Raw genomic sequence first — 16,374 nt, forward strand, 5'->3', positions numbered from 1 at the left:
CTCCACCCCCAAAACCTTCAGGTATTTCCCAACCCAGAGCTGGCAACCCTATGGGCAAAACAATATTCAAGTTAACATGTACCAGTGTTGGTCAAAGGGAAGCTGGCAAATAATAATGGTGGCATTGGTGGCTGTGGCATTCTAATTAGCATGACCATAGAATATTGTGCATCTCTGACTTACTACCCTTTTCCTTATTTTTTCCCCTAACAAAAGAGAAGAGGCTGCAGATCTGATGAACAGCATCAAAGATTTGCAGCAGGGGAACAAGCAGCTAGCCATGCAGAACATCAAGTTGCAAAGGACAATTGAGACTGCAGAAGAGCTCAATTTGCGACTTTCTGAGGAGATTGCTGAGCTGAAAGGAAAGCTGAGAGGGTGCGTTAAGACCAAATGATAATTAGGGCTAATCCGAGGTAGAGGGTAGGGTCGTAAGGTTGCCAGGTCCCCCACCACTGGGGCAGGGGGATTTGGGGGGCGTTCCGGGGGTGGGCAGGACGTTGCGTGTGATGTCCCTAATGTGATGATGTCACCCAGAAGTGATGTCATCACGGCGACATTGCATGCATTTGGGGCAAACATTCTATGGTTTTTTGGCTTCAAAATCATAGAGTTTGCCCCCAAAAGAGAGCATCACTGTGCAACGTCACTGACGTGATGACATCACTTCCTATAGGCTTGCCAGCTCTGGGTTGGGAAATGCCTGGAGATTTTGGGGGTGAAGCCTGAGGAGGGTGGGGTTTGGGAAGGGGAGGGACCTCAATGGGGTACAGTGACAGAGTTAATCTTCCAAAGCAGCCATTTTCTCCAGGTGACCTGATCTTTGTTGACTGGAGATCAGTTGCAGTCCCAAGAGATCTCCAGCCACCACCTGGCGGTTGGCAGGCACTCCCAGGCCAGAGGGCTCAATAAAAAGGAAGATGGCTATGAGAAAGACAGTAAGATTCTTAGCTGTATGAGGCTATGCAGTATTGAGAGCTATGTTGAAGGACGTTTACAAATGCCCCTGTAATCCAATAAGTGGTTCTTGCGTACTCTCTGTATTCCCCTTGTTTCAGCTGTTTCCTCCCTGCCCAGTACAATGCCTTCTAATCTATGGGCTGAATCCAGAGTTTCTGGTCCATGAATGGTGGAGCCTTCCTCCATTGTAACATGCTTCCCTTACCAGAGGAAGGCTCCTTATGCTGGGTGAAGACCCCATTAGTAGCAGAATGGAAATTTTGGAGGTAACCTGTTATATTTTCCAGCTTGGACTATATTCCTTATCGCCTAATATTGACACTCTTTGTTTGATCCCCAGCACCTTTACTTGTCAGTACCTTTGGCTCTTCCTTGCATAGCTGAAATACAGCGAAGTTTGAAATTCAGAGCTTTTTAAGTAAACATCTACTGCCCTGTATTACAGCACCCAACAAGCCACAGAACAAGCTAGAGCACTGGCAAACGAATTAGAAGACCTGAAGTTTTTTTCCAAAAGTTTGGAAGAGGAGAATAGCAAACTTCACACACAAGGCCGGCAGCTGGTGAGTGCTTCTGAATATGCACTTACGGAGTTGATTCATAAACATTCCTCTTTTGTAAAGTGTAGGCACATTTGTCTTAATTTACAGTAAGTTATTGAAATCATAACTTTTGGGAGGATTGGAAGGTGTAGGTTTTTTTCATAGTTCCTGTGAAACTGTGGGCCGGCTCCTGTAGTGTTTCATGTAGCTGCACACATCTGAAAACATGTTATGTAAATATATTATCCATGTGGCTTCCTGTTCGCTATATCTGGATTTGTGGTAATTGCTGTTCATGGGACAAGCAGTCTAAGGGGGATGACCCATTTTCCACAAGTTTCCATATGTATGCAGACCCACTCCAGGAATCAGCCTCTGGCTGTAAAATGTGATGTCAGAATTCTATGGTCTTTTTTTTTTTTTTAAACTGTCAATCTAAGACATTTTCCTCTCAAACTTCAGGAAAAAGAACAGCAGTGCCTCTTGATTCACATAGATAACCTGCAGGAAGAGGTAAGCAGGGGCAAAAAGGACCCCTCTTTCTATGCTGGTATTTCAAGAGCAGGATCCAAACAAATGTAAAAAGGGGGGGGGGATAGGGCTTAGAGAAGGACCCTATTGCTTTTGTAGTTCTAGCATCTGGCCACCAAATGTAGAGTGTAATGATGAGGAATAGTCTACATGTGACCTATGGTATGAAATTACATGTGATGAATGTATGTGTCTGTTTCTCTTGAGTATACATAGGATGGAAACCCATCAAAGTGGATATTTGATGTTCTCAGTTTCCACATTCAGCTGGGAAAAAAGATCAACTGAAACATAATTGATATCGTTTACCACATCAGCACAAGAGCAGATAGTCATGTTAAAATTCTGGTATGTTTTTCTTACAGAACAGGAAGTTTCTCCTGGAAAAAGAAAGCTGTAAGAATAAAATCAAACAGCTGTGTACAGAGAAGGCCCAAATGAAGGTACTAATGACCTGAGGAGCATATACTGCATTGTTAAAATGTTGGTGCTCCATTAGTTTGGCTGATAACTTCTGTTCTTATAGTTTATAACTTGTTTTTGTAAGAAAGCAAGACAATTTGAACTATTGTTTCTGTCTTGCAGTCTCAGCTCTGTGAGTGCGAAAACCTTATCTCTTGCAAAGAAACGGACCTTAACAAGGTGAGCTGCATCTAATTAAAAATACCAAACTGAAAGGGTTAACTCTGTTGACTTCAGTGGGCTTTGAAGAGTACAGCTCTGTGTGAAATGGTGCTGCAGGAAAACCTGATGGAATCGAGAGCACTGTTCTCTGGGGTTGAGTGATGTTGGGGGTGGGAAGGGTAGTAGCAGCTCCAGCTACCATCTGCAAGGAGGCATGTTGCAGAGAAAAATTCTGTTCAGTGTGAAAGCTTGCTGCTTTTTTGGTTTAATAAAAACTTACACTTGGATCTCGTGAACAAGTTCCATGCATGCTAGACAGCCTCTGCTGCCACAGAACTTGCTTCCTCTTCTCCTAGCACTTCCAAAAGTGGAAGGCCTCATTGAAAACCATTGGCCAGCCCTGACCTGGATAGCCCAGGCAAGCCCGATCTCGTCAGATCGCAGAAGCTAAGCAGGGCTGACCATGGCAAGTACTTGGAAGGCAGACCTCCAAGGAATACCAGGGCTTGGGATGCAGAGGCAGGCTATCAAGCCACCTCTCTGAAAATGTCCAAACCCCACTAGGGGTTGCCAGAAGTTGGCATGACTTCCAGGCATGCAAGCACACACACGCACAAATACCCCAAAAACAAACAAACAAAGAAAACCGTTGATCTACAAATGGAAATGAGTTTCATGGCTGAGGCAGTCTTGTGCGCATGGATCCAAGCCTCAGCATTTTGCATGCTGTTGAATTTGGTCAACCATTTACTGAGCGGTAGTTTCAGCAGCAAATGTAGGGCATCAGACTTTTGTCTTGTCCACCTCTGCGGTGGCGAGAACTTATTTTCTCATGCTTCCAGTTACTTCTGTTTCCATCTGGAAACAAGACTGCCTGCATGATTGCGTGCAGAAAGTGGCAGTGTGAAGGGGTTTGCTGGTGCTGAAGTGAGTTATGTGGTCTTTCTTTACAAGAGTTAACGGTGCTCCTGCCTTCTTGAATCACTAGGTGTCACTGCAACATCATTGCTAGGCTTAACGCTGTTGGGGGGGAAGCCTTTTTTTAAAAAATGGTAAGATCATAGTTTGCTCTAACACGAGGTTGTCATAATCCTCTACTGACTGTGTTATGATTATTTTTGACTTTCCCAGAAAGAGAGACGAACTGAAGAGCTGACAGAGACCCTAGATGAATACCAAATGATGGTACAGGTAACAGAGGTCTTATTTGGGAACTAGTAGGAGCCTACCCAGAGTGGCTTATATATTATACAGCGAAGTAAACAAGAATGGCCGCACCAGTGGGCAGAAAAAATGTAGAAAAACAGGTGCAAGGTGAAAAAAAAGTCTTTATTTCTTGTGGATTTTGTGGTGGAAGTGAATAACTTTGGAAACGATCCCCTGACAAAGCGAATTGCGAAATGTGCGAATACATATTTTTTCACCTTGCACCTGTTTTTCTACATTGTTTCTGCATTTATATATTATATAACATGCATGTAATTTAGTTTGGGATGCAGAAATATACATGAACCCTCAACTATCCCCCATCACATTATACGGCCGTAATATCCTGTCAGAATTGGCACAATAGACCACTGGCTGCCACCAACTTAGGGGTGGGTAGTGATGAATGATAGGTTCCAGGGATGCAGACTCCAAATACCTATTTTCAGTCAACAGCAGATCTTTTAAGAGTCCAATCCAAGGGAGAGAGTTTGTGAACTCCTAGCTAGGGCAGCAATAGGTATGCAGAAGCAAAAATCATATTCTTTCCAGACATGAAACACTAGGATTCTCAAAGAATCGAACATGGCACTAATAGAAAACTAATCTTCCTACATTTTTGTAGGCAAGCACATACACCTGATCTGTTTTATTTCTCTTCATTCTGTCTGTGTGGCCATAGTAGCTGTTGAACAGGTGTACCCGGTTTTCTTTGTGACATTTGTACAGGAATTGAAACTGGAAGTCCACAGGCTTCAAGAGCAGCTGTGCCATTCCTGTGGAAATGGAGAAGGGTAAGAATTGTTAAATAACTATTGTTTAAGATGGAGCTTTTTTGTTCCTGGTTAGGATGGGCAAAATATGCCCATTTATCTCTAGTACAAGGTATGGTGACCAGCCAGTTATGGCTCTATGATTTTGTCAAGATTTTCCATAAAATCACCATCATGTCCCTAACAGGGACATAATTTTGAATGTATAAAATATATCCTCAGACGAAATATGCAAATATCTAAGTTTTTAACTATCTACACTCTGTATTTCTAAAAACAGTTGTAAATATAACCTGCTTATGACTAGTTTGACCCTTTAATCTCTGTGAAGGCACACACACACACAAATAACACAGTTATGCTCAAAAGGTCTTTTCATTAAGAGTGGTTTTTGGTAGCTGGCCTTAAACTTTTCAGGGTATGGGATTGCATCTGGACAGGTTAATATTAAGCTGTGGAGACCCATCCTAAACTTTAGGGATGATTCAGGATACAGATTTCAATTAATTTACAGTTCAAATCTATGCTAAATTTTATGCTAGTCTAGGCCCAGTAGGATTAGATTGAGGGAGGTTTGTATAGGATTGCTCTGTAATGGTACTTAACGAAAGTGGATTCTTTTTTTCAATAATGAAATGTTCAATTGTGAATTAAAAAAATAATGGCCTGTAAATGCATAAGATCTTGAGTGACATAATTAATTTGAGTGAGATAATTAATTTGTCCATAAAAGAGGCAGTTATCAGCTGCTTGCTCTCTTTAGAACACGAGGCTGTCTATCCTGTGAGCCCTCCTTGCAGAAGAGGGCGGCCTAATAAATCTGATTTAATAAATAAATAATAAATCTTGTGATTTGCCAAGAACAATAAATCCAGAAAACAGCTGAGCAGGGTGCTGGAATAGGTGAAAACTCTTTCTTTAGTACCAGGTAGTCCCACTTGGGAAGATTCAGGTGACAGGACATATGAGGCCCAATTGGCTATCTCCAGAGACAGCAGTTTTGTCCTCTTGGGGATCTCTCCATCATCATTTACTTTCTTATGCATGCATATCATGATATATGACCCAGTTTTTTGTGGCACTGAGAATCTGAAATTATTTTTTCTTCAAATGTTTGCTGGATGTTTAAACATTGAGGCCGATCTAATTTAAACATATGTACCTTCTTATCTGAACAGTAACGGACAGATACACAAATAGTTGTGGTCTTCCTCTGCCCTTCCCCTTTGTCATGACACGCACACACATCTTACTGCAGATTTTCAGAGCTGTAAGCCTTTAATCTTGGCCTTGGATTCTGTGCCCACCTTACGCACCATTCTTTTCCCTCTGGTGTATTTATTCTGCAGCTACTATTTTTAAAAGGTACTTTTCTAATTCAGGGTAGAATGTCACTTGTGACGTGTGGTGGGTGACGTGTGGTGGGTGAAGTTTTATGAATTTTTTTTTGCAATTTCGCTATTGCAGCTGCTCAGTAGTGTCCAGCAAGCACCTTCCATTTAAATCCTCTCGGTTCAGGTTTTGCACATGCATTTTAGTGTTAGTTCATTTTTTAAATGTTTAATAAATTCCAAAAATATCAAATGTATACATGTATATATACAATATAAATATAACATTAAAAAGTGTTACATTAAAATTTTTAAAACTACAAATCAACATTTTTCCTCTGCATACTTTACCATTTACCCAAGCTCTTATAGTTTTTGGATGGTAAAAACATAAGATATCCTATTCATTTAATATTCCTAGAGTTTTGCATACATCTTTCCCGGATAATTATAAGTTCTAGATAGCTAATTCACAAATACAGAAAAGGTTTTTAAGTATTCGGATAGATTTCACTTAGTATTAGTTCACTGAATGAAAGGGAACAGAAGGGAATGCAGGCAAATTGGGAAAAATGAGGTTGAAACTGACCAGACTTCTGAAACTGACAAGCAGCTGCGAAGCCTAGTTTTCCATATTGCGGAGCGCTGGGGAATTCTCTGTTGTGTTATCAGCCACTGAAAATTGGGAAAGCGTCACACTATCTCATAATATGGGGGAACATATTGAGTGTACAGAATGCATCGTGGAACCCATTAACACTGCCAGTGCAAGCTGTGATCACTGGCAACGTGTGTGTGTGTGTAGAAGAAGAAGAAGAAGAAGAAGAGATTGGATTCATACCCCGCCCTTCACTTGGAGTCTCAGAGCGGCTTACAAACTCCTTTCCCTTCCCCTCCCCACAACAGACACCCTGTGAGGTGGGTGGGGCTGAGAGAACTCTGACACAAACTGCTCTTTTTCAAGGACAGCTGTGCCAGAGCTTGTGACTGACCCAAGGTCACATCAGCAGGTGCAAGTGGAGGAGTGAGGGAGTCAAAACCCGGTTCTCCCAGATTAGAGTCTGCACACTTAACCACTACACCAAACTGGCTCTACAGCACTACACCAACTTGTGCAAAGTTGGCTGCAACTCAACCATGCTTTGCACAGGGATGCAATTTGTATGGGGGAGGAGTCCTTTGGCAGAAGCTCTGGAGAGCTTTTTTAGTCTTGTGCCACTAAACTGAAAAAAAATTGGGGTGTGCATATTTTCATCGATGCCCTAATTTCCTGTCCTTCCTTGCAAATTTACGTGGTTTTCTCTTTGTGATTCTCTAATTTGATCCTGCACACTGGTCATGGTCTTGGCAGTTTTTAAAAAACCTGTCCTGTGCAGATTACACTCTTCCTCCAAATGGATCAATCCCAAGTGATTCTTAAGTTTGGCAGTTTGCAGAAGGTCCATGTGGCTCGGCCACCATTTTAATGTTAGGCTTCCAGGGACTGCCAAAATGGTTCTCCCCCCAAGGTTTGTTCACTAAAGCATTAAAGGAAAAAATGCTTCCCATCCCAGTCTCTCTCTCTTTACATCTCATGTCAATTTCATTCCGTGCTGACAATCCCTCCCTTTATTTTGTTTGCATGCAGCACTGAAATCTTTTTTTTTGCACTGGGGATGTTGCTATTTGCCTCCTCTCCAATCCCCCTTTCAAGTCAATACCAGCAGGGAACTAAACCTTGCATAGCTCCTTTTAAACTTTCCCCCTGTAGTTTTAATTTTTTTTATTCAGCGATCTGAGACTAGTGATAGTCTAGTGAGACTAGTGATAGTCTCATATTGCTAGCCTCATGCCGCTTGTAAAAAAAAGTTAAAATTTAAAAATGAGGAGAAAATGGAGCTGATACACCAGTGAAGGGGGAGGATGGTGGAAGGTGCAGAGTGGGGAGAACAACCTTGATGTAGGCGGGGAGTGACCTTTGAGGAGTGGCAAAATGGTGGGGGGGGATCTGAGGGAATCTGTACAATCAGCAATCTCAGAAAACTCAGGGAAACAGTGACCAGAAAACAAACTGAGCGCTGAAGGGAGGAAATTCAATGCAGAATGACAAAAGAAAACCTGACTGACATGCATGGTGAAAGAGAGGGAAAACACCCCTGCGTAATAGGCCAATGAGAATTTTGCAACTACCCATTCCTCAGTTTCTAGAGGAAGAACCCCCCCCCCTGTGTTGTTTGACTAAAATGTGACTTTTGGGAGGGGTGTCTTACTCTGATTTGGGGCAGCAATTTTTCTTTACACCCTCTCCAGTATCTTCTAATATCCCGTAGCTTTAAATAAATTCTGCATACCAAATCTGGAATGCTCCCTTCTCCTGTATGTAGGTGTCACACCAAAATAAACTGCTTTCTTGAACCCAACATCCTTCCTTACTGTAAATGTTATGAAAGATATCTGTTTGATGCAGGCTGCCGAGAAATTCCCTAGAAAATGTGAAGACCTGCTGTGTACAGGCCCCAGTACAGCCGCTCTCTGTGGAGATTGAAGAATCCCAGAAAGTAAGAAGTTGCCACACATTAATATTTCTTCTTGCATTGTTATGACATTACTCTGGCCATGAAGAGGAATGAGGCCCAGACTCCTTTAGGTAGCCCTTTGTTTTGGGTTTGTGCTGGCTACATGGGCTTGCTTAGATGATGAAAGACTGCAGTTTAAGGTGCTGTTCTCCCATAAGCCCCAACCTAGCACCAAATAGCTCATTCCCCGGGAATGGTTGGAGGTAACATTGTGGGGAGCTGCTGTTTCCAGCTTTTCCCTTAGAAATGGGCTTAAATGAGCTTGAAGTTCCCATGGGGGGGGGAACGGGACAGTGGGGATATGGGTTTTTACCCAAATTAGTAAGGAAACTTTCAGAGGAAATCTAGTATGTGTTTCAGAAATGGAAACAGTACAAGAAGATGGGGGTAATATTTTTAAAGTGAATAGTAGATGACCATCCCAGTTCAATGGTACAGATCCATCACTTTTAATGATAAAAAGGAAGTTCATAGAATGACACACAGGAAGGAAGTTGTTAGTTATTGCTAGCGATGTCACAAATACGAGCCAGTATTTGCCCTTGATATTTCCACAGTCAGCACTTGCAACAGCATGGATACACTAGCTGGAAGAGGAACAGCATATTCTTGGTGATGAAGCATTGCAGTTTTGGTCCTGGGAAACAGTGCTGTCTCTGCAATAGAAACATTACCTTTTTTGTTTTTTGTATTTTTTAAGTATGTGTGTATGCGTGCACATGGAAGTCATAGAGACCTCTGGTGACTGAGTGTCTGTGCACCTGGAAGTCATGGCGACCTCTGGTGACTCATCCCTACTGGGGGCCTAGAGGATATTCAGAGAGGTGGCTGAATAAAGCCTGCCCCCGCCTCCCGCCTCAGGTATTTCAAGGAGGTCTCCCATCCTCGTACTTGCCAGAGTTGACCCTGCTTAGCTTCTGAGATCTGATGAGGTTGGGCTTGCCTGGGCTATCCAGGTCAGGGCTAGAAACACTACCTTGAGGGAAGATACTAAAACCACATAAAATATTTATTGAGCTCTGAGTTGATAGGTCCTTGCTGTGTTCATCAGCAGGAGTTTGGTGAGGAAGATGGTCTGCCTAGCCCCTTGTATGGGACACTGCCATCTTTTGTGACACATGCAGTTGCTCCTGAGGAATGCAGAGCTTTGACAGAAGATCTGGTGAGTGCGGCAATTACAAATGGAACACAGACATTTCTTCTTCCCCTTTTGGTCTGAGAGGGGGCACATGATTAGTAAGAATCAAACTACTAGTTATGTGGATGATAGGATCTTCTGACCTGTTTTTTAACCTTTTTAAAAAAAAGATACCTGTTCCCAATTTATTTTTTAATTCAAGAAGCCATTATGACAAAAGTGCTGAGACTGGATATATCATACCCTGGTCTAAGCAGTACTTCAAGCCTCCGTTTCTGATTTGGAATTATGAGAAGTCCAAGAATCTGAACTGACTACTCCCTCTCCATAACACAGACTGCTCATTACCAGTGCTGATTTCTCCACACCTACGTCTCCTCTACATATCACACCTATCTAATCACGCCTGCTATTGTCATTTGCCTGCTATTGTCATTCAGCATCTGAAATCACTCCACTCTCCATGTTTAAAAGGACAGATGGACTCACATTCTAGCTGTATTTGAAGAAGTGAGCTCATATCCTACTGAACTCTCTCTCTTTTCTACTACGTACAGCTTGTAGACCCTGCTTCTCCTTTCAAAGCATTACTGCTGATCTCTGTACCTAGCTTATCTTTGTGCTGCTGGGGTGGATGCTATATTCATTCCTTTTTCTAGAAAACAATCTGTGTCCCCCCCCCCCCCCCCCCCTTTTGAACTTCAAAATTCATTGGCTGTGTCGGCCATGGCTGGGAGGGTGGGGTATAAGTTTGATAACTAAATAATAAATAAACTTCCTTGAATATCAAGGGCCCAGTGTAGAGATATTTGTCCTAGCAGACAGACAGATCTACACACACTCTCCCCCCCCCACATCTTAGGAATCGAGCCATTCAAAGGCAGATAGCACCCAAATGTTACCACAGAGGACACACAGATCATCTCATCCGAGCCTTATGACAGATGCTCAATCCACATTGAAGGATCAGGAATGCAAGCAGCAGCAGGGACATCGTACATCAGAGCTGGTGGAAAGGTATGAACAAATAAAACTTTACTGAGAATTTGTGGGGTACCTGTAAACTTCACCTCCTTTCTGCACTGCACCCCCCCTGTTCAATTTGATTTTCAACAGAAACAGTGTTCATAAAACATTGCCACAGAAACAAATTGTCCATTGATTAAGTTTTCCCACAAACAACAAAAGACTCACGCCTATAAATCCTGCACATTTAATTCCAAAGAAGGAACCTTAGCGACAGAAGATTTTTTTCCCCAAAGCCCAAGCTTTTTTTGCTCTTCTTGTCCAGTTAGTAGGAAGAAACTAAGCCGCTACTAAAAGGGTTGTTTCTCCTTCTGATTGCACTGTTCTGTGCTGCCTCATATAAATGGTGGTGGTAGAAACTGCTGTCAAGTCACAGACTTATGCTGACCCTGCAGGGTTTTCAAAGCAAGAGATGTTCAGAGGTGGTTTGCCATTGGCTGCCTCCACATCACAACTCTGTTATCCCTTGGGGGGGGGGTGGTCTCCCATCCAAATAGTAGCCAGGGCTGAGCCCTGATTAGCTTCCAAGATCTGACGAGATTCGGCTAGCCTGGGACATCCAGATCAGGGCCTCACAAATAATAATTATAGTCTTTCGTCACTGGTTCGTATTTATATTTTTAGAGTGTAACACCATATACTAAGCACTGGCTCACAGGTAGGATTGCCAACCTCCAGGTGGTATCTGGAGATCTCCTGCTATTACAATTGATTTCCAATTGATCAAGATCAGTTCCCTTGGAGAAAATGGTTGCTTTGGAAGGTGGACTCTATGGCATTATACCCTGCTGAGGTTCCCCACCCCACCCTACCCAGGCTTCACCCCCAAAATTTCCAGGTATTTCCCAACCCAGAGCTGGCAACCCTACATACGCTTTCTTTCTGCTGGTGCAATAAACCTTTCTGTAGGCAGTAGAAATCCTTCTTCATCAGTCTTCCTGTCCATTTGGCATGGCTTTTGGGCCATGTGGCTGTCCCAACCCACAGCATTGCCTTTTTGGTGTCTCCAGGCAGCAAATAGGGAAAGGAAGGCAGAAACACTATCTTTCACTAGTGCTGCAGAAGATCCAACCCTAAATTATGTAAAACTTCTTGGATGAGATGAGATGCACAGAACACCCCCAGTCTCATTCTAATCTGCTGCTGCTCTCTTATGGGTGTGCATTTTTTTTCCCTTGGTAGTTTTTGGTTCTAGTCTTTTGGACCCCCCAAAAAATTTTGGGATTCCCGAAAAAAACTGGATCTCAATACTGGTAAACTATTTGGATCTAGGATTTTTTTGGATATCCCAATATTTTCAAGTCTAATAGACCCAGACTGAAAGATACAGAGAAAAAAAATGGTGGCAAAGCCACAAAAACCAGTGGCTCAGCTGGGGGCTCTTCTGGGCAGTCCCTTTGAACCAGACTGTCCAAAAGAGCTTGCAAAGCAGCTGATCCTGCTGGGAGAAGCTCCACTGGGCTTGTCTTCGGCAGTTTAGTCAAACAGCCCAAAAGAGCCCCAGCTGAGCTGGCGGGGAGAGTGCCCCCCCGGCTGTTTTGTGGGCTGTCTTCTGCAGTCCCTTTAAACACTCCCTGTTTAAAGGGACTGCAGAAAACAGCACAAAAACAGTTGAGCAGTGGGAGCAATCTGCTCCAACCTCATAACTGTTGCTTGGATTTGCAAGTAATGGCAGAATATATCCGGGTATTTTTAGGGATTTTTTCCAGTTCTCCTGAAAAATCCCAGATACATTTGGGATGCTGAAATATACCCAAAAAATACCAGTAAGGTGTTTTTCAGGTATATATTCAGTTTGGGTAGACCCGCACACCCCTATGCTCCCTATGATATGTAGCCCTGTGCTTTCCCAAGTGTAATGTGTTGGTTACTTGTAATATTGCCAAATGAAACATTTCGAAAATGCTTCAGGAGTTGTGGAAATGGTCTGAAGCAAGGGGGTACTCTAAACAAGCAGACATTTCCTTAACCAGCCATGAAAAAAATGCAGTGTAATGGGATAGCAATAGGTATGGCAGGCCAGAGGATGGGATCTCTTTCAGAAATACTAATTAATATTAAGAAGCATCACACGGTGAAGCAGCAACTATATAGGACAAGACAGACAAGAACAAAATCAGACATGCAGTTGTGAAAAAAGAATACAATGTCCATAAGCGTAATCTTATTCAGTAATAATAAAAAAATGCATTCTAACCCCCCCCCATTGAATTGGATTCAGCCTGCTCCATCTCGCCCTGCTCTTTACCTTATTATAGCCACTGCTGTGCATGGGTTTTGCCCACACTGGTCCAATAATCCCCCACTGTAGCCTTTTTGGGTGATCAAAGGGCTCCTTTCCTCTCTCTCTCTTTACTGGCAGAAAAGATTGTTGGACCCCATCCATACAACCTACACTGAGTTATGGCAAACATTTGACATCTGAGATGCATTTCTTTAGATTTTGGGAAATTTCATATTTTTCCATTTGGTTTCTGGCGGTGATTTATTGTTGCTCTGTGTTTCAATTTTAACCATCATCATGATCTCTGTTTTCTTCCAACCCAGCATAAAAGAACAAGCCCAGGGTAGTTTAGCAAGTGAACAGAGTGGCAACAGCAAGCTTGGAGCGACTCAAAAAAGCAGCAAGATGGAGACATCAACACATTTTGAACTTGGAGAAAAGGTAGACAGCAACCATATAGCTACCTCTAATGTAGAGAACAAAACTTAGGCCTTTCTAGATTTACGGGTTGCACCCCATGCCTCCCTTCTACTAGGTAAGGAGTCTTCCTCTACTACAGGAAGACTTTCTCTGACCCCTGTTTGCTTAGCAGAAGGTAGATATTGAATCCGAATCTTTATTAATACAATAACTGCAGTGTTTTCTCCCTATTTATTGTACAGGCACCTTCTCTTCAAGGAAATACTTCTGGTGTAGGGGTATCTTGTTTTCTTAGCACTCAAACAGTACATTTTGTTGTTGGGGAAAACAAAGCAATACACCACAAGTACCAGATGGATTGGTGATGGAAAGTACCATCAAGTCACAGCTGATTTATGGCAACCCGATAGGGTTTTTAAAACAAGAGACATTCAAAGGCGGCTTGTCATTCCCTGCCTCAGCATCACGGCACTAGTATACCTTGGAGGTCTTCCAGCCAGATAGTCGCCAGGGCCGATCCTGCTTAGCTTCTGAGATCTGACAAGATCTGACTAGCCTGGGCTATGCAGGTCAGGATACCAGATGGATTACTGTAATGCAAATGTGACCAATTGGATAACTCCCACCCATCATTTTGTGACTTTTTTTTTACCAGTTTGGTAGCCATGTACTTTCCTTCTCCCCTTCACCCAGCAATGAGACATGGGCTGTTTGGTTGGCATGTTGCTTGGTTGGTAGATAGATAGATAAGCTCTGAATCAGTATGGATTTTTTACTTCTTCAGGTTTCCTTTTTTAGGGATGATATTTAAATATTTTGTTTCAGAAAAATTTGTATCCCATAGTTGTGTTATTAAATCACACAAGTAGCATATGTGACTCAAAACTGATTTGGATTGACAGCTTTTTATGTGCTAGGGAAAAATCTAATTTAAAGAAAACATGCACTTGATTTAAAAAAAAAAGAAAAATAGAGGCATAGGCAAGATTAAACACACGTTTAATTTCCAAGCAAGAACGAATATGTTTCCAAGTGTTTTGCCAAAATCTTGAAAACTGTGTCTTGTAAGATGAGAATCTTATAGCATTCAGTGAGACTTGCTCCAAAGCAAGAGGCATAAGAGCAAATCTTTACTAAAGTTTCAAAACTGCAGTTCAGGGATGTTCAGAAAATGCGTAATGCTGACTGTAATGGTGCTTGACCCTTTTTACCTGTAAATATAAACACTTCCACTTGCCTTCTGACGTTGCTTTGTACTTTCAGGAAGGAGCAGATGAAACTGGCTTTGGTGAATTGAATTATAATCTCCAAAACAATATCGTTATTAAAATGTTTGCTACTTCCCGAGATGCTGAGTGACTAATGTCTTCTTGTTAGCATTCATTTTACCAAATTTTCCTGGTGTTAATCAGGTCCCTCTTAAACTTCAATGGTGCCTCTTTCGCAGTAGACTACGTTGTCTGTGCACATCATTTGAAATTTAATGGGCCCTTCCTCCTTTCTGATTCCAAAGTCAGAGTTCCCTGACATCATTGATATCGGAACTCATGTAAATGGGCTCTGATCCACAAAAGCTTGCATTGGAATAGTCATTAGGTTATCACAAGACTCCTGCTTCTTTTCTCTTTGATACCAATAAGGCCATTTGCTTGCCTCTAGACTTCAGCACGACTGGAAGTTGGCTTCATTTATTTGGTTACCATAGCACAGAAATCCATTTTCACCATTCATTTAATGTTTTGTCTTCCCCCCTTTTTGTCATCATGTCATTGTTGGCAGAGTAATTAACACAGCAATGGTGCACAACCTGATTAAAGAGTAGGTTTATTTAGGAATTAATATACTTGATCGGAAAGTGGAGATACAGAGATAGGTCCCTAACTACATGTCTAGCTGAGAGAGAGGGTAAGACAGAGTGTGGCACTTCCAAGAAGAAGGGGGAAATTGCCCTGAGGGTAGCAGTCTGGAGACAGGAATGATACTTAACAGGAGAGAAGGTGCTGACCACACTGTCCTATCTAATTGTCTTCTTGCTGTCCCCTTCAGCCTGTCTTCTTCTTTGCACACCAGACACTGCCTTTTCCAACAGTCATAGCCAACTTATGGTGATTCTGTAGGGTTTTCAAGGCAAGAGACATTCAGAGGTGGTTTGCCATTGCCTGCCTCTGTGTCACGACCCTGGTGTTCCTCGGTGGTCTCCCTTTCAAATACTAGCCAGGGCCAGCCCTGCTTAGATTCAGGGATCTGATGAGATTGGGCTATCCAGGTCATGGCTGTCTTCTCCTGCAACATGCAAAATATTTTTTACTTCAGTCACTCACGTATGCCAGGGGTGTCGAACTCAGTTGTTATGAGGGCCAGATCTGACATAAATGAGACGTCGTTGTTCCGGGCCATGTGTGTCATAGAATGTTCTCACTGTCGTTTGAAAGACTGGCCTGTCATTTAGATTCAGGTGGGGTAGCCATGTTGGTTTGAAGCAGTCATTTGACAGTTACGGTTCCTCTCCCCTTCCCTCCTTTCGCTCTAGTTCCAGGTTTTGCTGCTCACTATTAATCATTTCAGGTCAGTTGCTCCCTTTGCATGGCCTTTCCCTCAGCAGTGCCAGTCCCGCCATTCAGTATTTTGCATCCAGGCGGCTGCTTGCTAAAATGCAGTTCAGCGGGTATTTCCCCTCACTGTAGCCCATTAAAGGTAAAGGTTCCCTTGCTCGAAAGCCAGTCGAATCTGACTCTAGGGTTGCGGTGCTCATCTCCGTTTCAAAGCCGAAGAGCCAGCGCTGTCCGAAGACGTTTCCGTGGTCATGTAGCCGGTATGACTAAACACCAAGCAGTGCCATAGCTAAAGCCCTCCTAGTGGGGGGGCCTTGGGGAAAGGGGGGGCGGAGTGTGTGTGCGCGTGCACGCCGCACACACATTGCCGGGAGTGGCGTAATGCCCTCCCCCCCTTCTCTGGCCCTGACTGTCAGGGTCCCGGCTCCGGCCACAGCCCTTCCTGCCTTGGCGGCGGCCTGCCTGTCGCTTCCCACCCACCCCCGGCGGCAG

At 43.1% G+C, this 16,374-nt stretch overlaps 1 protein-coding gene across 1 annotated transcript in view; it reads left to right on the plus strand.

The window, feature by feature from the left end:
* Positions 1–235: 235 nt before the first annotated feature.
* Positions 236–16,374, plus strand: part of CCDC155 (coiled-coil domain containing 155) — a 26,471-nt gene continuing 10,332 nt past the window's right edge. The window contains exons 1-9 of the mRNA XM_015418521.1: positions 236–378; positions 1,406–1,523; positions 1,965–2,015; positions 2,399–2,476; positions 2,619–2,675; positions 3,789–3,848; positions 4,593–4,657; positions 8,414–8,504; positions 9,577–9,684. Coding sequence (XP_015274007.1) covers positions 236–378; positions 1,406–1,523; positions 1,965–2,015; positions 2,399–2,476; positions 2,619–2,675; positions 3,789–3,848; positions 4,593–4,657; positions 8,414–8,504; positions 9,577–9,684 — 771 coding nt within the window. The remainder of the gene's footprint in view (positions 379–1,405; positions 1,524–1,964; positions 2,016–2,398; positions 2,477–2,618; positions 2,676–3,788; positions 3,849–4,592; positions 4,658–8,413; positions 8,505–9,576; positions 9,685–16,374) is intronic.

This window comes from Gekko japonicus, unplaced genomic scaffold (genome assembly GCF_001447785.1).
Source record: "Gekko japonicus isolate JY-2015 unplaced genomic scaffold, Gekko_japonicus_V1.1 scaffold299, whole genome shotgun sequence".
NCBI lineage: Eukaryota > Metazoa > Chordata > Lepidosauria > Squamata > Gekkonidae > Gekko > Gekko japonicus.